At 41.0% G+C, this 18,239-nt stretch overlaps 1 protein-coding gene across 1 annotated transcript in view; it reads left to right on the forward strand.

The window, feature by feature from the left end:
- The window catches only part of BRWD3 (bromodomain and WD repeat domain containing 3), a 50,125-nt gene that overhangs the window by 9,713 nt on the left and 22,173 nt on the right, over window positions 1–18,239 (forward strand). Inside the window, exons 6-18 of the mRNA XM_071442199.1 lie at window positions 944–1,042; window positions 7,004–7,164; window positions 8,131–8,352; window positions 9,729–9,829; window positions 10,469–10,539; window positions 11,389–11,489; window positions 12,656–12,696; window positions 14,106–14,210; window positions 15,167–15,320; window positions 15,745–15,879; window positions 16,278–16,406; window positions 16,806–17,031; window positions 17,666–17,836. Coding sequence (XP_071298300.1) covers window positions 944–1,042; window positions 7,004–7,164; window positions 8,131–8,352; window positions 9,729–9,829; window positions 10,469–10,539; window positions 11,389–11,489; window positions 12,656–12,696; window positions 14,106–14,210; window positions 15,167–15,320; window positions 15,745–15,879; window positions 16,278–16,406; window positions 16,806–17,031; window positions 17,666–17,836 — 1,716 coding nt within the window. The remainder of the gene's footprint in view (window positions 1–943; window positions 1,043–7,003; window positions 7,165–8,130; window positions 8,353–9,728; window positions 9,830–10,468; window positions 10,540–11,388; window positions 11,490–12,655; window positions 12,697–14,105; window positions 14,211–15,166; window positions 15,321–15,744; window positions 15,880–16,277; window positions 16,407–16,805; window positions 17,032–17,665; window positions 17,837–18,239) is intronic.

The raw sequence follows: 18,239 nt of genomic DNA on the forward strand, positions 1-18,239 counted from the left end.
CAAACAGCAGCAAAATGTAAAGAGGAAATAAACATTTTTCTGCAGGGGAACAGAAGGGTTTAGGTGGATGGATCTATTTTAGGAAGTCTGAGTGCTGTTTTTAATGAATATCATTTAATACTCTGTGCAGCAGTTTGGGGTTTAATCAGAAGGTGCTCTCTAGAGTCTCTGAGTCACCTCAGCTTGTGCACTTTATGTTCAGAGACCTACATGGTGCTACACAGATCCACCAACCTGCGGCACTGTCCTTCTGTTTCAGCACTTACTCACCGTGGAAGCTCATTTCTCTCCCTCCAGATGGCCAGAAATGGAAGAAATCCAGGTCTAATTTCTGAGGCACTTTGAACAGTCTCAGAAAAATCACTATTGTTCTAGAGAGGAGCCTCTCTGAGGCCAGTTGGCAGCAGCGGGCTGGAGAGTCTTTAAAGAGAACAGTCACTTTAAAACAATGATTTTTTTTGGGGGGGGGGGGGGGGGGGGGGTGGGGTGCAGATGAAAATCTGAAAGGAGGGCACATTGCCACATATTGCAGGAAAACAGATTTATTGGAAAAAACCCTCACTTCTCTCACTTTTAGGAGCAAAATGTGAAATCTCAAACGTGCTGTTCCTGAGCAGAGGTGCTTTGAGTGTTGGCATTGCAGAAGGAAAACATGGCAGAGTTCAGCTGGGCCTCAATATAAAGTGCACCCACTTTTTAAATTCACTTTTTCCCTCCATGGATTTAGAGTCAATAATCACCCAAATTAAGCAAAACTAAGTTGAAACCATTTACAGTGACACTGCCAGGGAGCTGGAAATCAGAGTCACAGTCTTTTAATGAGGAATCTGACAAAGTGTTCAGTCAGACAGATCTTATTCTGGGCTGGTGGGAGTGGTGCTTAATCTCTTGATTATTTAATGTATTGATTATTTCTTGTCCCTTGTCACTCTTGCTGGTGCAGACTTTAGACACACATTATGGAAAGGATCTGCATTTGCAGCTCTGCACAGGGGCCGACCCCCCGAACTCCCGGTGAACTACGGGAAACCACCGAACGTGGGTGAGTCTGGAGGGCCACAAAGGCCCTTTTCTCCTCTCTGTATTTATTCCTGTCCCACTGAAAGTTCCTCTCACTGACTAAAACACTGCTCTGGGTTTGCACTAACGTTTTCTCTGACATTTCATAATGAATTAATCTAAAATAGATCTCTCCATGACAATAGGATCATTTTTGTGTTATTCTGGCTTGGATTTTCCACAGTGTGTGTAGCCATGTTTTGCATGGTTGTTTGGAGGGCAAGTGGGCTGGAGTATTTTGTTATGATGTGCCTCCATAATATGTACATGTGGTTGTAAGATTGGATGGGCATGGTCACAGGAGCATGGAATCCTGGAATCATCATGGAATCCTAGCCAGAACAAAGCTTCTGGCTCCCAGGGAACTTCTTTGACTCAAGAATTCCTTTCAGTTGGATTATGACAGAAAACAGGCTGCTTGCAACATCCCTCTCCAAAAAGGAAATAATCACCAAAGCAACATTTGTGTTCCTTCAGCCTCAGTTGTCCACACAATTAGATAAAGAACTTGTATAAAACTCAGATATATGCGGGCTCTCAGCTTACATCTCATCACAGAGCTGCTCTGTTTTATATAAACTCAAGTGTTTGCCTTGTATGGTTTGAACTTTCATTAACTGCTTTTATAGCAAAAAAAAAATTGATTCTTGCAGGCATAAAAGTAAATCCTGGTTTGTTTCTTTTTAGGGTATTTTATCTCTGTGCAAATGGATACATTTTCCTGGTTTGTCAGGAACTCCTTTCACTTATGGGTCCTCCCTCCCTCTGGAGAAGCAGGGATGGTGCTGGCAGTTTTCTGTCTGTGTATTTATTATTTTAGGCTGGTTCTGCAGTTACTTTACTGTGAACAGTTGTGCTGATGGATTACTAATAGTCTGAATTGCAGATTTATTGAACACAACTCCTCTGGTTGTATTTCTGCATGGATTCTTGGATCAATTCTTTCATCAGACTGGGTGTTTTTGGAATATGTGGTATTATTAATGAGGCATCCTGGCAGATTGGACTTCAGCATTTGTCATGCTTTCATGGCAAAGGACTGTGCTGCTTGCTTGGTAACTAGTGAATTACAGAACAGAACAATTGCTTTGTTTGGATGTTTTCCTAATTGTTTCCTTTTTTTTTTAAGAAATGCAAAGGTATTATATGGAAAAGGGTCTTTCATAGCCAGGAAATAATTTATATAAGTATTGATTCCTGGAAGAATACAGTCCTTGGTGTAGCTACCTAAACTACTACTAGGAGGGGAAAATGTACATAAATACTAAAATAAGGAATTGACTTCAGGCAGGAGTTTAATTTTGGGATTTCTTGTTCATCCTGAAGAGGAAGTCAGAAAATTCTTTGTCTATTTGTGCAAAATGGGTGTTTTTTTCCTGGTGAGTGGTGCCAGCCAGAGATGCTGCAGTGTGTGTTTCTTGAGTACAAGATGAAGTGTGCCCGACCTCTTTGGTATTTTGGCATAACTGTGAATTCCCACACTGTGCTGGCTCAGGCAGATGAACTTTTCTGGAATTACTTGCTGAAGGAGTTGGGCTGAATTAAAAGACTCCCATTAACGTGTATTCCGGAGTGAGTTGATTGTTTAAGTACCTGTGCAAAGAGATAAAGAAGGTACAGAATGAGCAGCCAGGAGTATTCTCACATCGTTTCCCTTCCAGTGATAAGGATTTAAGCTTTCCACCATCAATTCTGAGAGAGTGGGGTCACTGATGGGATTAACTGGGAGGGCCCAGCTGCAAAAGTTGGGAGTTGCAATGGTTTCCTTTCCATGTGTTTGGGATGGGACCTTGTGCTCCATAATCCAAAATAAAAGGTCCTGCACAGTGGAACTGGAGCAGGAAATCCTTGTTGCCTTTTCCCAGCGTGTTTGTGCAGAGCTGGGCATCTTCTGGCTGGGGGAGTCTCTGGGAAAGTGCTGAGCTGTGGAAGTCATTCCCAGGGCTGTGGTGATCTGCTGGAGGGGGACAGGGAGGGAAAACACTGGCAGGGCTTCCTGCTGCCAACAGGATGCCACGGAGGAGGAGAGTCTGCTCGAGCCTTTCTGGGCAGATTTTGCTGTAGTGGAACTTTCAGGGCTGCCTTTGTGCTCTCCCAGACAGAAAGTGGAAAGACTGGTCATGCAGTACCTCAGGACTGGGAGTGATTCCCCTTTGATAAACCTGCTTTTGATGCTACTTCGATTTTGTCGGGGCTTTTTTTTTTTTTTTTTGTGCAAGCAGCTCAGAGCAGATTAGAAAGAAGGTTGTTTTCACTCTTCAAGAGCTGCTCTAACCTGAGGATGGAAATCTTTCTGTGAGCAGCTGTTGTTAGTGAAAACAACACAAAATTTGGAAGCAGAAGGTTTTCAGCACAGTCTCAGTGAATAAGCATTTCAGCTGGGTGGAAATTCACAGCCAAGGTGATGCAGGTACCTTGGTCCTGCCAAGGAGCAGCGCTGGGATGAGGGATGAGGTCAGGAATCGATGATGGTTATGCTGGAAATGAGTTCCATGAGGTCAGCAGCGCCCAGAGCTGGAACAAGCTGTGCTTTTGCTGCTTTTCCTGGGTCCAGGCTCTTTGTGGCCATGCAGCCACTCTCTGAGAAGGTGTTTTCCATGTGGGAGCCAGCTCTGTTTGTTTGCTGGCATTCCTGTGAAAGTTTGTATGTACCCGATCCCTGCTCGGGGTTTGTGATGAAGGCAAAATCCAGATCCTCATTACAAAGTCACACAGCTTCTGGCAAAGGTGAAACAGTCTGATGGGAGCTCATCACCCCTGAGAAACTGATTTTAAAACAGACATTTGCACCAGTTTTCCCATTTTCTAATTTTCCTTGCAAAAAGTGGATCCAGACAAGGGTTTTAGGGAGAGCAGGAATTCCAGCTGGTGCTGCTCAGTGACTTTGCCTCACTGAAATGCTTGAATTCCTTCTGAGGTTGTGATTTATCTTTGAAGTCTGGGCTTTGTCTGATGATTGTTTTTTAAATCCAGCTTTCACTGGTGGGTTGTTGTTGCTGGGTTTGGGGTTTATCTTTCCTAGGTGAGCTTTCTTGAAAAGGTTCTTACATTGTGCTGTTATCTATAGTAGAATGTGAGCTAAATTGTGATTTGGGAATTGCTCTTGTCAGCTTTTTAGCACTGCAGTTTTCCTCAAGGTGTGGCCTTCCAGGACCAAGGACTGGGGAAAAAAAAGAGAAAAATGCCTGTATTTTGCAAGTTGGTAGTTGGAGGAGCTGAGGTGGCCCTTCAGTGTTGGGACAAAATTAACTTTTCTTATCAAGAAGGCTGAATCTCCTCCCTTTTTATGGGAAATAACTGTCTTGAAAGTTTTTCCTGGCAGGGAATAGTGAGGGGGTGGACTTGGCAGCTCTTACATCCAGTGTGGCATGAAATACATCAGTTAATGAGATAGGTTAGTAAAATTTTTTTGGGTTACTAAGTTGCTATTTCTCCACGTGGGAATTGTTGGGTTTTAGTGCTTTGGGGCCTTAGGAGGACAATAACTTCATTGTGCTGTAGAAAGGAAACTTGACAGGGATTTTTGTCATGTGGGGGTAATTCCCTATTTAGATATTGTGTATTAATCTTCCTAAAAATACAGGAATGGAGAATGTTTGCTTTGTTCCTTTGAAGCAGTGATAGTTTTTTTTTGTCCAAAGATGGTGTTGCCTTGATAAAGCTGTTGCTCCTCATGGCTCAACAATAGTTCTGGATGTCTCTGATTGAAGCATTTCATAAACAGGGCTTTTTATTTGGTAATTATCCATGGGAGATGGAGAAGTTTTATCCCCATTGTGCAAATAGGGAAATAAACACAGGAAAAAAAAAAAAAAAAAGAAATTACTTTCATATCCGCTGAAGCTGAACTGATTGCAAGGCTGGGAATCGACCGGAACAGTGAGGTGCCAAAATTGTGGGATTTTGGTGCCTTTTGGTGCCTCCTTCATGGGATTTACAGCAAACAGCAGTGGTAAATGTTCAGAAGGATTGCAGGGGGACACAGAAAACATTGTGATTATAAGGAATATTTTGACATAAGAGTGTATCTTTTTGATTCACACAGTTCTTTGTGTGGTTAAAAAATATTCAAAGCCATTTGAAATTGCTTACAGGCACACTGTTATTATGTATTTAAATATATAAATATATATATATATTGAAATGGTTGAAACCTTGAAAGGCACAGCAGAATCACCATGTTGCTGAATGACTCCACGTCTCTGTTGGCACACAGGGTAGGGAAAGGGAGGTGTAATATTTTAAGAATTCAGCTTTTAAGCTGTCATACTCAAAGAGTAAATAAAATAATGTGTAGGCAAAGCTGAGGTACCTTGAGCATTTATCACTGTGTGATCTCTGTGTTAGAGGTAGGAAAAAGAGCATAAAATTTCAGTTTTATTTTGCTCAGGGTGACAGTTTGGTTTAACAGCCCTGGATAATATTAGGTATCAATTGAATAGTAGGTAGGTAGTAAATTAATTTGCTTTAGTGTGTTTTGCTTTTTAGTGTTGCTGAATGTGTGTTTTTACACGCAAAGCAAATATTGACTGAAGGTGAGGTTATGCTGGAGCCTGATGGCTTTTGCAAGCATCTTTTATGCAGCTTTTTTTCCCTTGTGTCATGTTTCAATTGCTTTGAGTGATTAAAAATAATCCACATTTCAGAGCCTAAAACTGAGACACAAAAATGCTTTCTTTAAAGCTGGAAACAATTTCTTTTCCTTGCTTGTGTGTAAATACTTCAATGGTATCAATTTACAGCAGGAGTTGCAGGTTAGGAACTCTTTGAAATGGCACTTCTTGACTTTGTAGATTAATTTTTTAACGTATTCCATGATCTTTTTTTGGGTAGATTGGCAGCGATATCATGAGACAATTAGGACATGGCTCGAGTTTTTCACTGGATTTTTAAGCTGAAGGAGTGAAAGGCACTAAAGAGCTTTGTGGGGCTCCTGTGAAGCCCAGCCCACATCAAGGTGCAGGGGAAGATAAGGAATTGCTCCGGGGGATCTGCTATCACAGGCACTCCACAAACCCACCAGCACAGCTCTGTTAGATCCTCAAGCGCCACTGAAAAACCCTCTCAAAACTTTCAAATCCAAAGTTCAAGTGCTGTGAGCGAGGATAGGTTAGGGAAAATGGAAATAGGAGAATATTGGTGGAATTAAATACCCGAAAATGGTCTCAAATTGTGCATCCAGTCAAAGGCCTTTTTTTTCAGAGTGGGTTGGTGCATTCAGGTTTTAGGCTGTTCTTGGAAGGGCAGCTGGCTATGGAAAGAGGAAGGAGTTTGTTGTGTTGCAGTTCTTTCTCCTACCTGCCATTCCTCCACCGGGAGTTTCCCATCAGTGCCACCTGTGTCTTGTTCTTCAATTCCACTGCCATGGGAATGCAAGGCTGTGGATGTGGAAGTCCTTTGGCCCTCACATGTGATCTGAAAGCCTTTCCAAGGAAAGATTTTTATCACTTTTTATCAGTTCTTTTATCACAAAAAGACACTTAAACTATTATTGTACTCTTCTTGTAATTGATACTAGTAACATGTAATTTCCTAAATTTCCTGAATTTCCTTTCTTCCTTCAAAGATTTTCCTCAAAGATTTTCCACATCCATGTAGGATAAATGTATCTGTTACCTGTTCATGAATTGAACATTGGAATACTCCCATTTGTGGTGGGAACTTTTCTTTTTATTCTGCTTATATTTTTGGTAAGGAAGCAGGTGCAGCCTGTGGTGGGTACTGAAAAGCTCCATCAGGAGTGGGATTTCTTTTTATAACACTGGACAGAATGTTCTGATAAAGTGGAAGAGGTTCAGATTTATTACTGAGTCTAATAATAAAGTCATTAATAAATACTATATTTGATTTAATGTTTATTTACTCTGAGTTCTGGACAAAATTCATGTCTCACTCTTCTTTTTGCTTCTTTTTTGCTTCTTTTTTGCTTTCTTTTCTCTCCCAGTTCATATCCTTTCTGCCAGGCAATTAACTGGATGTGGCCGTTTCAGCCACTTGTTCCCAACGTCCACCTACCAACACATGAAGATGCACAAGAGGATTTTGGGGCACCTCTCCTCTGTTTATTGCATAGCCTTTGATCGCAGTGGGAGGAGAATTTTTACAGTAAGTTTAAAATTTGGACCTTTTTCTTTGTGAAGATTGCTTTGTTTGGTTTGGTTTCTTTCTTTTTTGGGCTCCTCAACAGCCTCTAAGTCACTGATTGAGATGGAGATGTGACTTTGTTCAGCTGCAAGTTGCTTTTCTACTGAATTTACCTTCCTGGATTTGTAGTGTGTCAGTGACAATTATTTTAAGTTTTTCTTCAGAATGAATTGACATCCATTTCTGTGGTGATGCCCTTGCTTTTTGTTGGGCATACTTAAAAACCAAGACATTTTTCAAATGAGCGTTGCATTTTTAGCTGTTGATGTTAATCCCTGTGCATGGAGTGACAGGATGAGGAGGAATTCCCACTGCCAGAGGACAGGGTTAGGTGGGATATTGGGAAGAAACCCTTCTCTGTGAGGGTGCTGAGGGCCTGGCACAAGGTGCCCAAAGAGCTGTGGCTGCCCCATCCCTGGAGCCAGGTCAGATGGAGCTTGGAGCAACCTGGGACAGTGGAAGGTGTCCCTGTCTTCCAATAGATCCATTTCCAGCATAAGCCATCCTGTGATTCCATGATTCTCTTTTGTCAAATTGAAATCCTTGACTCCATAAGATGATCCCCAGGCTCCACAGTCCATAGAATCATAGAATCCCAGAATGGTTTGGATGGGATGGAATATTTCAAAGCCATCCAGTGCCACCCCTGCCATGGGCAGGGACACCTTCCACTAGCCCAGGGTGCTCTGATCCCCTCCAGGGATCCAGGGGCAGCCACAGCTTCTTTGGGCAACCTGTGCCAGGGCCTCACCACCCTCAAGGGAAGAATTTCTTGCTAAAATTGGACCTCAGTGGGATCCCACAGAGTTGTCCTGTCGCTTCACAGGGGTTGTGATTCCTGTCCATCTGCAGTGATCAGTGTGTGACCACATAAATGGAACCTGTCCCGTATTTTCTGTAACCTTTGGGAATTCTGTGCCATTCCAGGGGTCAGATGACTGTTTGGTGAAGATCTGGGCCACGGATGACGGGCGCCTGCTGTCCACCCTGCGCGGCCACTCGGCCGAGATCTCGGACATGGCCGTCAACTACGAGAACACGCTGCTGGCCGCGGGCAGCTGTGACAAGGTGGTCAGGGTGTGGTGCCTCAGGACCTGTGCCCCCCTGGCAGTCCTGCAGGGCCACTCAGCTTCCATCACGTCCATACAGGTAAGGACTGATGGGCTTTTCCCCTAAAACCTTGAATTAGAATGGGAGTAAAGAGATGTGGCGGTCAAGGATAAAATCGGTGGTTTTGGCTGTGATTTGTCCCAGCTCAAGGGTGTTTTTCCTGGTTAACTCAGTTCTATGGTGCAGGGGATAATCCTCCTGCTTCCACATGCTTATAGCTGTGTGATCCCACTGCTGCTTCCTTAGGTCTAGAAAATGGGAGATCTCATGCTCTTTTGGAAGAACTCAGAGAGCAGCAGCATCTCCTTGGCTCAGCTCGTGTTTGGCATCTTTGCTGGTGCTCCTGGCACAGCACCTGACCCAACACTCTTGACTTCACTGAGAATATTTGTTCTGCAGAAGGATCAGTTAAAATTCCTTACTCCCCATTTCTCGTTTCTTTGTTATCTTAGTTTTAAAGAGCTGCTCTGGATGTTGTAGCAATTGCAGATTTTCTTTAAAACAACTTCACAACTGCCAGGCAGAAGCCTCCAAAAAAACAAAATTCCAGGATGAAAAAGACAATCCCTGCAATTTGGCAGGTGATGCACATAGAGAGGAGAGTGAGTGGGGCTGTTTGGCTCAGAATCCCTCTCTCCTGGAGTGGTGCTGCCTTGGATTCAGCACAGGCTTCTCCATTGTGCCAGCATTCCCCAGGAGTCTCATTTCTTCCCATTTTCCCTACACTTCCAGTTTTGTCTGATTTCAATCATGTAAAGGTGATTGTGTTAGAAATGGCTTTATAACTGGTATATTATTTATTTACATGTTTATGTATGTATATATATATGTGTGTGTGTTTGTGTGTGAGTTTTTCTCAAGCTCTTTGTAAAACTGAGTGTTTAATAATACAATTTAAAATGATCAGTCACTGCTTTTTGAGGAAGCAGTGCTGGATTCCTTTATCAAATTACCAGGTAGCCTGAGGATTAAAGGTATTGCTGCAGTTATGAAATCAAGAATAAAAAGCTTTCCCACTCCTTAGAGAGGTTTAGGAATTAGGAAGATAGAGGAGAGGGGATCCTGCTGTGCAGCTGTTCTTCATTGGGCTTGGATGCAGGAATAGTTGTATTTGCCATGTTTGATCCAGTTCTATCCTAGAAAGAACTGGTTTTGCCCCATTTACAGGGTTGGGCTTGTTTCATTTCTCCAACTTCCTTTGTGTGGTAAAAACAAAGAATTCCTAACCAAAATGTAGGTGTTTTCCATTTCCTCAGCTTTATTTTTATGGAAGTTCAGGTTCTGTGCTTACCCCTCCTCTCTATACTCCTGGGGAGAAACTAATGTGTTAATGAAAAACATTCTTGTCAACAAGTTTCCAGCATGAAAGAAGAGAAAATAGGAGCTGGTTTAATTGTTACAACTTTTACTTTTAGTTCTCTCCAGCAAGGAAAGGAACAACTCGATACCTCACTTCCACTGGTGCCGACGGAACAATCTGCTTCTGGCAGTGGCATGCAAACACCATGAAATTCAAGTGAGACTCTTGAGATAATTGCAATTGTTTGAACTCAAGGAGGAATTTATTTTTCATTTTGGCATGGAGAAGAATGCTGAGATAATGAAATAAGGGTGTTTTCTTGCTCAATAAACTGGTGTGTGGGGCAGGAGCGCTTTGGGGTTCTGTGTTGTTGGAACCCAAAGGGTTCCAGAGACTGGGGTTGTTATTTCTGAGGTTTGTGCTTTGCAAGCCAAAGTTGTGGAAGAAATTCCAGCTTTTACATTCAGGATTAAATCCCTGTCCAAAATGTACAGGAAGAAGAATTAATTTGCTTTTAATCATAAGAATGTACGTATGTAGATGTCATCAGATCCATATTTAATCAGGGGGAAATGCTATTGGAATAATGGTTTGGCAGGGTCTGTTTCAAATAGATTTGAATTGGTGAGGATAATGATAAATCAGTTCAATAATCTTCTCAGTTTAGGGAATTACTGTTTTCTTATTAAACTAAGGAAGGAAATTCCTAAAATGAAAAACAAATTCCAGCAAACTTAGGTGAGAATTATAAAATTAAGAGATTTAAGATGAGCTTGACCTCAACCTGCTGAGCTGCAGGGTACTGTTTGTGTTGAATAAAGAAGGAAAAATAAAAATATTGTGTTTTGCATGTAGGGATCGTCCTGTGAAGTTTGCAGAGAGGTCCAGGCCTGGTGTTCAGATCTCCTGTTCCTCATTCAGTTCTGGTACGTGTCCAGCATCAGCTGTTGCATGAATCTGGGGCTTTGGTGACAGTTCTGTTACTTCTCTTTAAATGCAAATAGTGTTATACACTTTTCCTGTTAATTTTAGTCCTGTCAAATTGTGATTATTGGAAATCTTCCCTGCAAAGTGTCTGCCTCAAGCTGCTCTTTCTCTTTTTTCCTGTAATTTAAGCTAAAATATCTTGACCAGTTCCAAGGCTTTCAGTCTCTTGTTTTGCACATCAGAAATATTTCTCTGTAACATCCTTTTAAGGCTTCATCGTGTAAAGGTTTTGAGTGAAAAGTAGTGGAAATCCTCTGTCAAAGATTACACTTTTGCCAATCTTCCAAATTTGGCTGAATTCTAAGAGGATCAATTCAATGTATTGGAAAATCTCAGCTTAACAAACCTTCTTTACAGCTTTGAATGAGCAAAAATACTGATTTTTACAAAGAAAATGATGTAATTACTCATTAAATTTGCTTTTTGAAATCGAGAACTTTTGTAGAGCCACACTCCTTTTTTTAAAGCCAGAAATCCTGAATTAACTAAACCCATTTCATTACAGTAAACCACACAATAGTGCCCTTTTTGAGCAATACTGTAAAGAAATTGCAATAAAATACCTTAATCACTGCCTCCCAACTCAGCAATAATTTCTCTGATACGTGGGAAGCAGATATTGAAACTGCATTTAAATATTTTATTCAACATTTACCTGTTTACATTGAAATTTTCTGTTTAAAACTAGTTTGCCGCTTTGACAAGAAAGCAGCAAATTAAAATAAATGAAGTTAAAATAAGTTGTTCCTTGGATGACTTTTCTTCTCACAGAGAATTCTCTGTTTTAGGTGGCATGTTCATTGCAACAGGGAGTACTGACCACGTGATAAGAATTTATTATTTGGGCTCAGAATCTCCAGAGAAAATGGCTGAGCTGGAATCTCACACGGTAAGAGGCAAATCCAAAAGAAAATCTCTTTTTCCCTCCTCCCTTTTCCTCATTTCAGGAACTTGATTTCTGTACATCCTATTTCTTTTTATTTACTGTCTAGAATTTGTTTGGCTTTCAGCGTTGTGGTATTTGTATGCTTGGAAATTTGTGGGATGTTTATTTTTAAATCCCTTTGAGGCAAGAGGTTTGTGCAAAGTAGGCTTCATGTATTTCATTCCCCAGAAAACTGAGGGACCAGGTGATTTTCCCTTGTTCTTGAAAGAATTATGTGTTGGAATGAGGAATTAAAACAATTTTAATGCACAATGTCATTTTTTTCCTATTAAACTGGCTGTTGAATGTTTAGTTAAATCCAGATAAGACAAAGTAATTCAGAATTTGGACTGTGCTGTCAAAATTTGGATCACGATGGTAACTTCATTTAGAAAATAAAGCTTGAAAGCATATTTTTTTCAGATAATGCAGAAGGGTTCCCATAAAAATTCAAACTACAAATTTACCACCTCAGGAACATTTTATGGATTAAGCCCAAGGTCTAAATTGATTCCATGAACTTCAGTGGGAGTCGTGGCTCTCACATTGAAGTCTCCAAGCCAACTCATCTAACAAGTATTTTGCTCACAAAAGAAAAGGATGTTTTCTGTATTGAACAGGTTTGGAAGAAGATGTAATTCCTTTAATTTCTTTAAATCCACTCTTAATCCTGCAGACAGCTGTCAGGCCCCCCTAAAACAAATCCCAGTTACCAGGAGATAGAGACATCAGTGGGAGTAAGGAAAGCAAATCATGGAGCCAGCACAAGTATTGGGCAAATTTTAAAAAGGGCAAAACTATGTCTAAAACATAACATTTGTTTCTCAGTGATTTGTGAGTGTTAGTAAAGCCAAGGTTTAAATTTTTTGTTGCACTTTCATGTTAGGTGTAAAAATTGCAGGAAACCATCACCTCTCTGAAGTTTTCTATTTCAGTGTTTAACATAATTTGTTTGGTGAAGTTTTAACTTCAAATACAACTTCTCTGCACTTGAATTTTTTTTACTTTCTTTTTTTAATTTTTTTTAATTTGCTAAGTAAAAATCTCATAGAGATTTTAGGCTGATCTGATTTTAGGAGATCTTTTAGGCTGAGTTTTTCACTTCTGTTGTTCTCCTCCCTCCTGTTTAGGACAAAGTGGTTGCAGTGCAGTTCTGTAACAACGGTGACAGGTGAGTGCTGGATTTTGGACCTGACAGTGATGATATTTAATTTTCCAAACAACATTTCATGGAAAATTTGGCACAACAGGAAGATTTGCCCATGGGCTTGGCTTAATCTTGGACAACTTATTGCAGAGTGTTGCAAGATGTGTGTCATGTCCACAAGCTCGAACTCGTTGTCCTCTGCTGTAACAACAAAAATGTTCTGTAACTCTGCTTTTAATTTGTTTTTTCTTTCAAACAGCAAATTGGAACCCAAATTTTATAACCTTTCTGTGTAAGAACCTTCCCAGATAGCCCCCAGAGGGGTTGCCTGAGGAGGAAGAGCACTGTAATCAATGTAGTCTAAAGCAAAAGTTAAGTAAATATGGATGTTTTTATCTCAGCTTTTGCTCCTATTCCTTATTTTGGTGGGCAGGAGGTTTAAGGGATGTGCCTTTAAGGGATGAGCCTTCCAAGCCCAACTGTAGCTGTGCACCTGTACTTGGAGAGCTTTGTCATGTGGAATTATGTGGGAATGTGCTGGGATAATTGTACCACCAGTTCCTTCCAAGCCATGTGTGAGGGAAGGAGGTCACATACTCACTGAAAATTAAATGCTCTAACAATGCTGTGAATGGAAAAGGGGTACCTTCCTTTTTATTTCAATATAAAGAAGTAAAATTAAGAAGAAAATTAATTTGTCACAAGCATTTTCAAACTCTTTTTCATCCCAGTGAAAAAAATCAGATCAGGGAAACTGAAAAGGTGAAACAATTACTTCATAAAATTGAATAGATTTGCCTTTTAAGTATAATTTTGTATATAAATGGAATATACTTCTAAAATGTATTACTTGAGGAGCTTTTTCCCCAGTTTCTCAAGAAAAATTATTTCAGTAACATCAATGGCCAAAGCATTACAATGTGGTTAAATACATTCGCTGCATGCTTGAAATTTTTTAATAAGGAGAGTTTTAAAAATGAAAATATTCTTGTTAGCTCCACAGGCAGGACAGCCTCCTTGTGCTCCATTTGGCTCTTTCCCTTGCCTGTCTTCACCCTGTCCCTAAGTTAATGCATTATAATTTATGCCAGACTCCTGGCACTCAGTTTCCCTTTCTTTGCTGCCACTCTGAGCTGCTCCAGGGATTTGCTGATGTCATTAAAAAGGGAATGTGCAGCTCGTATGAATTACGACATTGAAGTCATTCCAAGGCCATCTGCTGCTGGAGCCAAATGTAATTAATGTTGTGGGCTAGAAACTCTCTTGTACCCTCCAGTATCTGAGAGGAAAATTGTAACCTCATGGGTGAGAGAAGTAGAGATGCACAAGTACACACTTCTAAGTGTATATATATAAATTTATTGGTGTCCATGTGGGGATGAAACCATCTTTATTCAGATTTTCATGGCTTCTTTTTCCCCTTTGCCCTACAGCTTAAGGTTTGTCAGTGGAAGCAGGGATGGAACAGCAAGAATCTGGCACTACCATCAGCATGACTGGAAGAGTCTGGTCCTGGATATGGCTACAAAAATGACAGGGTAAACAGAGCAAGCAGAACACATCTCATGGGCTCATTTACATGCAAGCTGAATCCTCCATTATATTGAAAACTGGTTATTTGCTTCCATTTCTAATTGATTTCCATGCATTTATTGAAAATGTCATGGTTTTGTCGACTTACACAGTTAATTCACCCCCAAATAAATAAAAATGTGTTGGTACTTCTCTATCCTAATGGTTGAGGGATATTTAGTATTTTACACATGAAATAAGAATGTCAAATGATTTGTCTTACAGAAGGAGGTTTTGGTACAGCCCCAGTGAACATTTGCTAATACATATATATATATACACATCCAACATGGTTCTTAACATTGTATTTCTACCTTAGGTTTCCAAATAAGAGGTGAAATTAGTGTTTGGTTCTCAGGTTCCATTAGGGTTTTGAGTTTTTCTTTTTGAGATCCTCAAGTGACTTCTTTTAAGTGCCCTGTAATTGAATTGTAATTGAATATTCACAACAACAAAGAGCAGAAATGGAGAAATCCATTAGGCACTTGCTTTGCAGAATTCTCCATATTTCAGTGGTTGCATTTGCAGTGTTTGCAGTCGGAAGTGTGAGTTGGATTTATTTAGCAGGTTCCTGCTTATTGTGGAGTTTACTGATATTGATGACTGATAAGAAAAATGCCTTGTAGGAAAAAGCCTAATAGAGCTGAAAGGAAAAATGAGGGTAGGGAAGGATGATGGCTTAGGAACAGAGGAGAAAATGTCCTTTTTAAGGAAATAGAGCTCTATAAATCTCAGTGGCACTGAATGTTTCCTGTATTTGGGTTTTACCACTGCAAAACCATCCTTCATTCTCCTGCCTTACCCGGAGTCACAGAGGTGCCTGTGATCCATCCTGCCCCAAATTTCATACTGAATTAGCCCTCCTAAGTGTTTCCAAATGTAGTTACTGATTTATTCCTTTTTAAATTGCTGATTTCCTTAGAAACAACGTGGCATCTGGAGAGGACAAGGTCACCAAGCTGAAGGTTACCATGGTGGCTTGGGATCGATACGATGCCACCGTCATCACTGCAGTCAACAATTTCCTCCTCAAAGTGTGGAACTCGTCCACAGGGCAGCTTCTCCATAGCTTATCTGTGAGTACAATTCCAGGGGGCAATCCCAAGTGGATGTAGATCACTCTGAGATTGATTTGAGGCTGAACTCATCACCATGCCCATGACAAGGGTTTGGTGTTGAAGTGTCCAGCTGTCCCTGCCTGCTGGGAGGAGGAGGGTGCACCATGGGGACAGGAGCTGATGTGCAGGATCCTGGTGATGGCTGGGAACCCTTTGGAGGCTTCATTTGTGCCCTGGTGTCTCCTTCCTCCCCATCCCTCCCCATCTCAGCAGTGCTGAGCAGTGACACTGCCAAGCCTGTGGCAGGAATAGTGACCAAGCCCAGGACATGAGGTGTCCTGGGTGACTCCCTGATCTGGGATGTCCTCTCAGTGACTCCCAGCACATCTGGAGATACCACATGGAGAAATAAAACTTTTTTTTTCCCCTGCTGTCGTTGCAGGGTCATGATGATGAAGTTTTTGTTCTGGAGGCTCATCCCTTTGACCAAAGGATTGTGCTTTCGGCGGGACACGATGGGAATATTTTTGTTTGGGATATAGACAAAGGAACAAAAATTCGCAACTACTTTAACATGGTAAGAAGGATCACAGAAGGTTTGGTTTTTTCTTTTTTCACAAAACTGGTCTTGAGACAAAAGCAGATTTCATTAAATACCTCCAGAGCCAGTACAGCTCTGAGATCTTTGGTGATCTTGCCCTCTGACTGCCATTAACATGAAATGTAGACTTCTGGGTGGTTGTTCCAGAACATACATTAAAAGTTGGGCTGAAATTTCAGGACAGAGAGAAAATGTGAAGTTTTACTTTGTTATTCAGTTTAACTCTAATAAATAAAAGTGTAAATCAGTCCTGAGCAAGATGAGAAATCACAGAATGAGGATTCAGTACGTGTTGGAGCACAAGGGAAATGTTTGTGAAAATGCTCTTATAGAGAGTGTCTGGTTGTAAAAGGAATTCTCTGTGCTTGGTACAGATTGAGGGCCAAGGCCACGGAGCTGTTTTTGATTGCAAGTTCTCACCAGATGGGCAGCATTTTGCCTGCACAGACTCTCATGGACATCTGCTACTATTTGGTTTTGGATGCAATAAATATTATGAAAAGGTGGGTTGAATGAATTTTAAACTCTTCCCTGTCTTGACCTGATTTTGTCTTAGGAGTATTTGTGTTACAATTTATTCCCTCAACCTGCCCCAGACAAAATAATAATTGGGTCATGGAGCAGTTGCTGTTCATCTAAATCAAATAGATTTAGACAAGAGACTCTATAGATAGAGGAGAAAAGCATTAACTTCTCTGTCCACCTTTCTTGCCTATTTTACTGTTGAATTTCTGCATCAGGCCTTGGTAATAAACCACATTTGTGGTAGGAATCTGTTCTCTGTCATAACATTCCTTGTGCTGATCCCAAGTGTAGGAGTTGTGCTTTATGGGAGCCATTCCAGAGCAGCAAGACAGCTGCAAATGGCCATTGATTTATTTCCTGAATTGCTTTTCTTTCAGATTCCTGATCAGATGTTCTTCCACACGGATTACCGGCCCCTGATCCGGGATGCCAATAATTATGTGCTGGATGAGCAGACTCAACAGGCTCCACACCTTATGCCTCCTCCATTCCTGGTGGATGTTGATGGAAATCCTCATCCCACGAGATTCCAGAGGCTGGTGCCAGGGAGGGAAAATTGCAAGGATGAACAACTTATTCCTCAGCTGGGATATGTGGCTAATGGTATTCTGTCTGAAGCTCATGAATAATACAAGTGTGGCACAGTACTGAGCACCAGCTCCTGGGATGGTGCTGTGAGGATGTATAAATTTATGGTTTAAATTCAATATACAGGTAGAAGAGGGGGTGGGGTTATGTGTGGAATCAAATTGACTGGAGGCAAGAGTATTCCAAAATCTGTGGATTTTTCCCAGGTATATGGGAGATGTTTAAAGCATTGTCTATTAACCTCTGTAACTGTGGATGTGAGAAAGCAGCAGGAAAGTGAGGAGGACATGGAAAGCCAGCTTTTGTTTTTTAAAAGAGTTCTTTTTTCTTGTAGACACAAACTTTAGCAAAATGCTGATCTCCAAAAAGACCTTCCATTCTTACCTACTGAAGTATTATTTCTTTCTGCTGTTTCTAATGGCTTGTATTTATGTTCTACATGTGGTCTGGAGTTTTAGGATTTTATTGTAACTTCTCTTCTAAACTTTGCCTCCATTTATTACATGAGAGCAGAAAGCCAGCTGGTGATCAGATGTTTTGCAGAGCAGACAAGTTGTGGTGCAGAGTTTTAAATGGGATTATTTCTGTGCTCTTGGCTAATACAGAAATCCATCATTTTATCAGCATTTGTGGTTTTGTTCTTGTCAAGGTGATGGTGAGGTGGTTGAACAAGTCATCGGGCAGCAAACCAATGACCAGGATGAGAGTATCCTTGATGGAATGATCAGAGAGCTCCAGAGGGAACAAGATTTGAGACTAATTAATGAAGGAGAAACTCTTCCAAACCCTCCCCTCAACAGATCCCACTCTGTTAATGGAGGTCAGTGTCCAGCCTTATCTTCATCAGTTCCTTCCTAATCACAGGAAGGACTGATCAAAATGTTAATGTCTGTTTTGACACATTGTCTTTGAAGTTCTTTTCTCTCCTCTTCTTGTACACCCTGTTAACCCCTGTGGAGCACTGGGATGTTCTGTGGATTCCAACAGGGGAATTATAAATTTAAGGGGCAGCTGAGGGCACCCAATGGTCTAACTGGGCTGTATCTGATTGTTTGGAGTTATTAGACTGGAATTATTCCTGTTATAAACCAGTTTCCTGAAAAATAAGCATGAAGTTCACTGTGTTGTGTTGATATCAGTGCAGAGATGAAGCTTCATAACTGCAAAATGCCAAAATGAAAGCATATAATTAGGGGCTGTCAGTGGAATACAGTGTTGTGACA

This window comes from Agelaius tricolor, unplaced genomic scaffold, assembly GCF_023055355.1.
Source record: "Agelaius tricolor isolate 1412-34295 unplaced genomic scaffold, bAgeTri1.0.p SCAF_17, whole genome shotgun sequence".
Lineage (NCBI taxonomy): Eukaryota > Metazoa > Chordata > Aves > Passeriformes > Icteridae > Agelaius > Agelaius tricolor.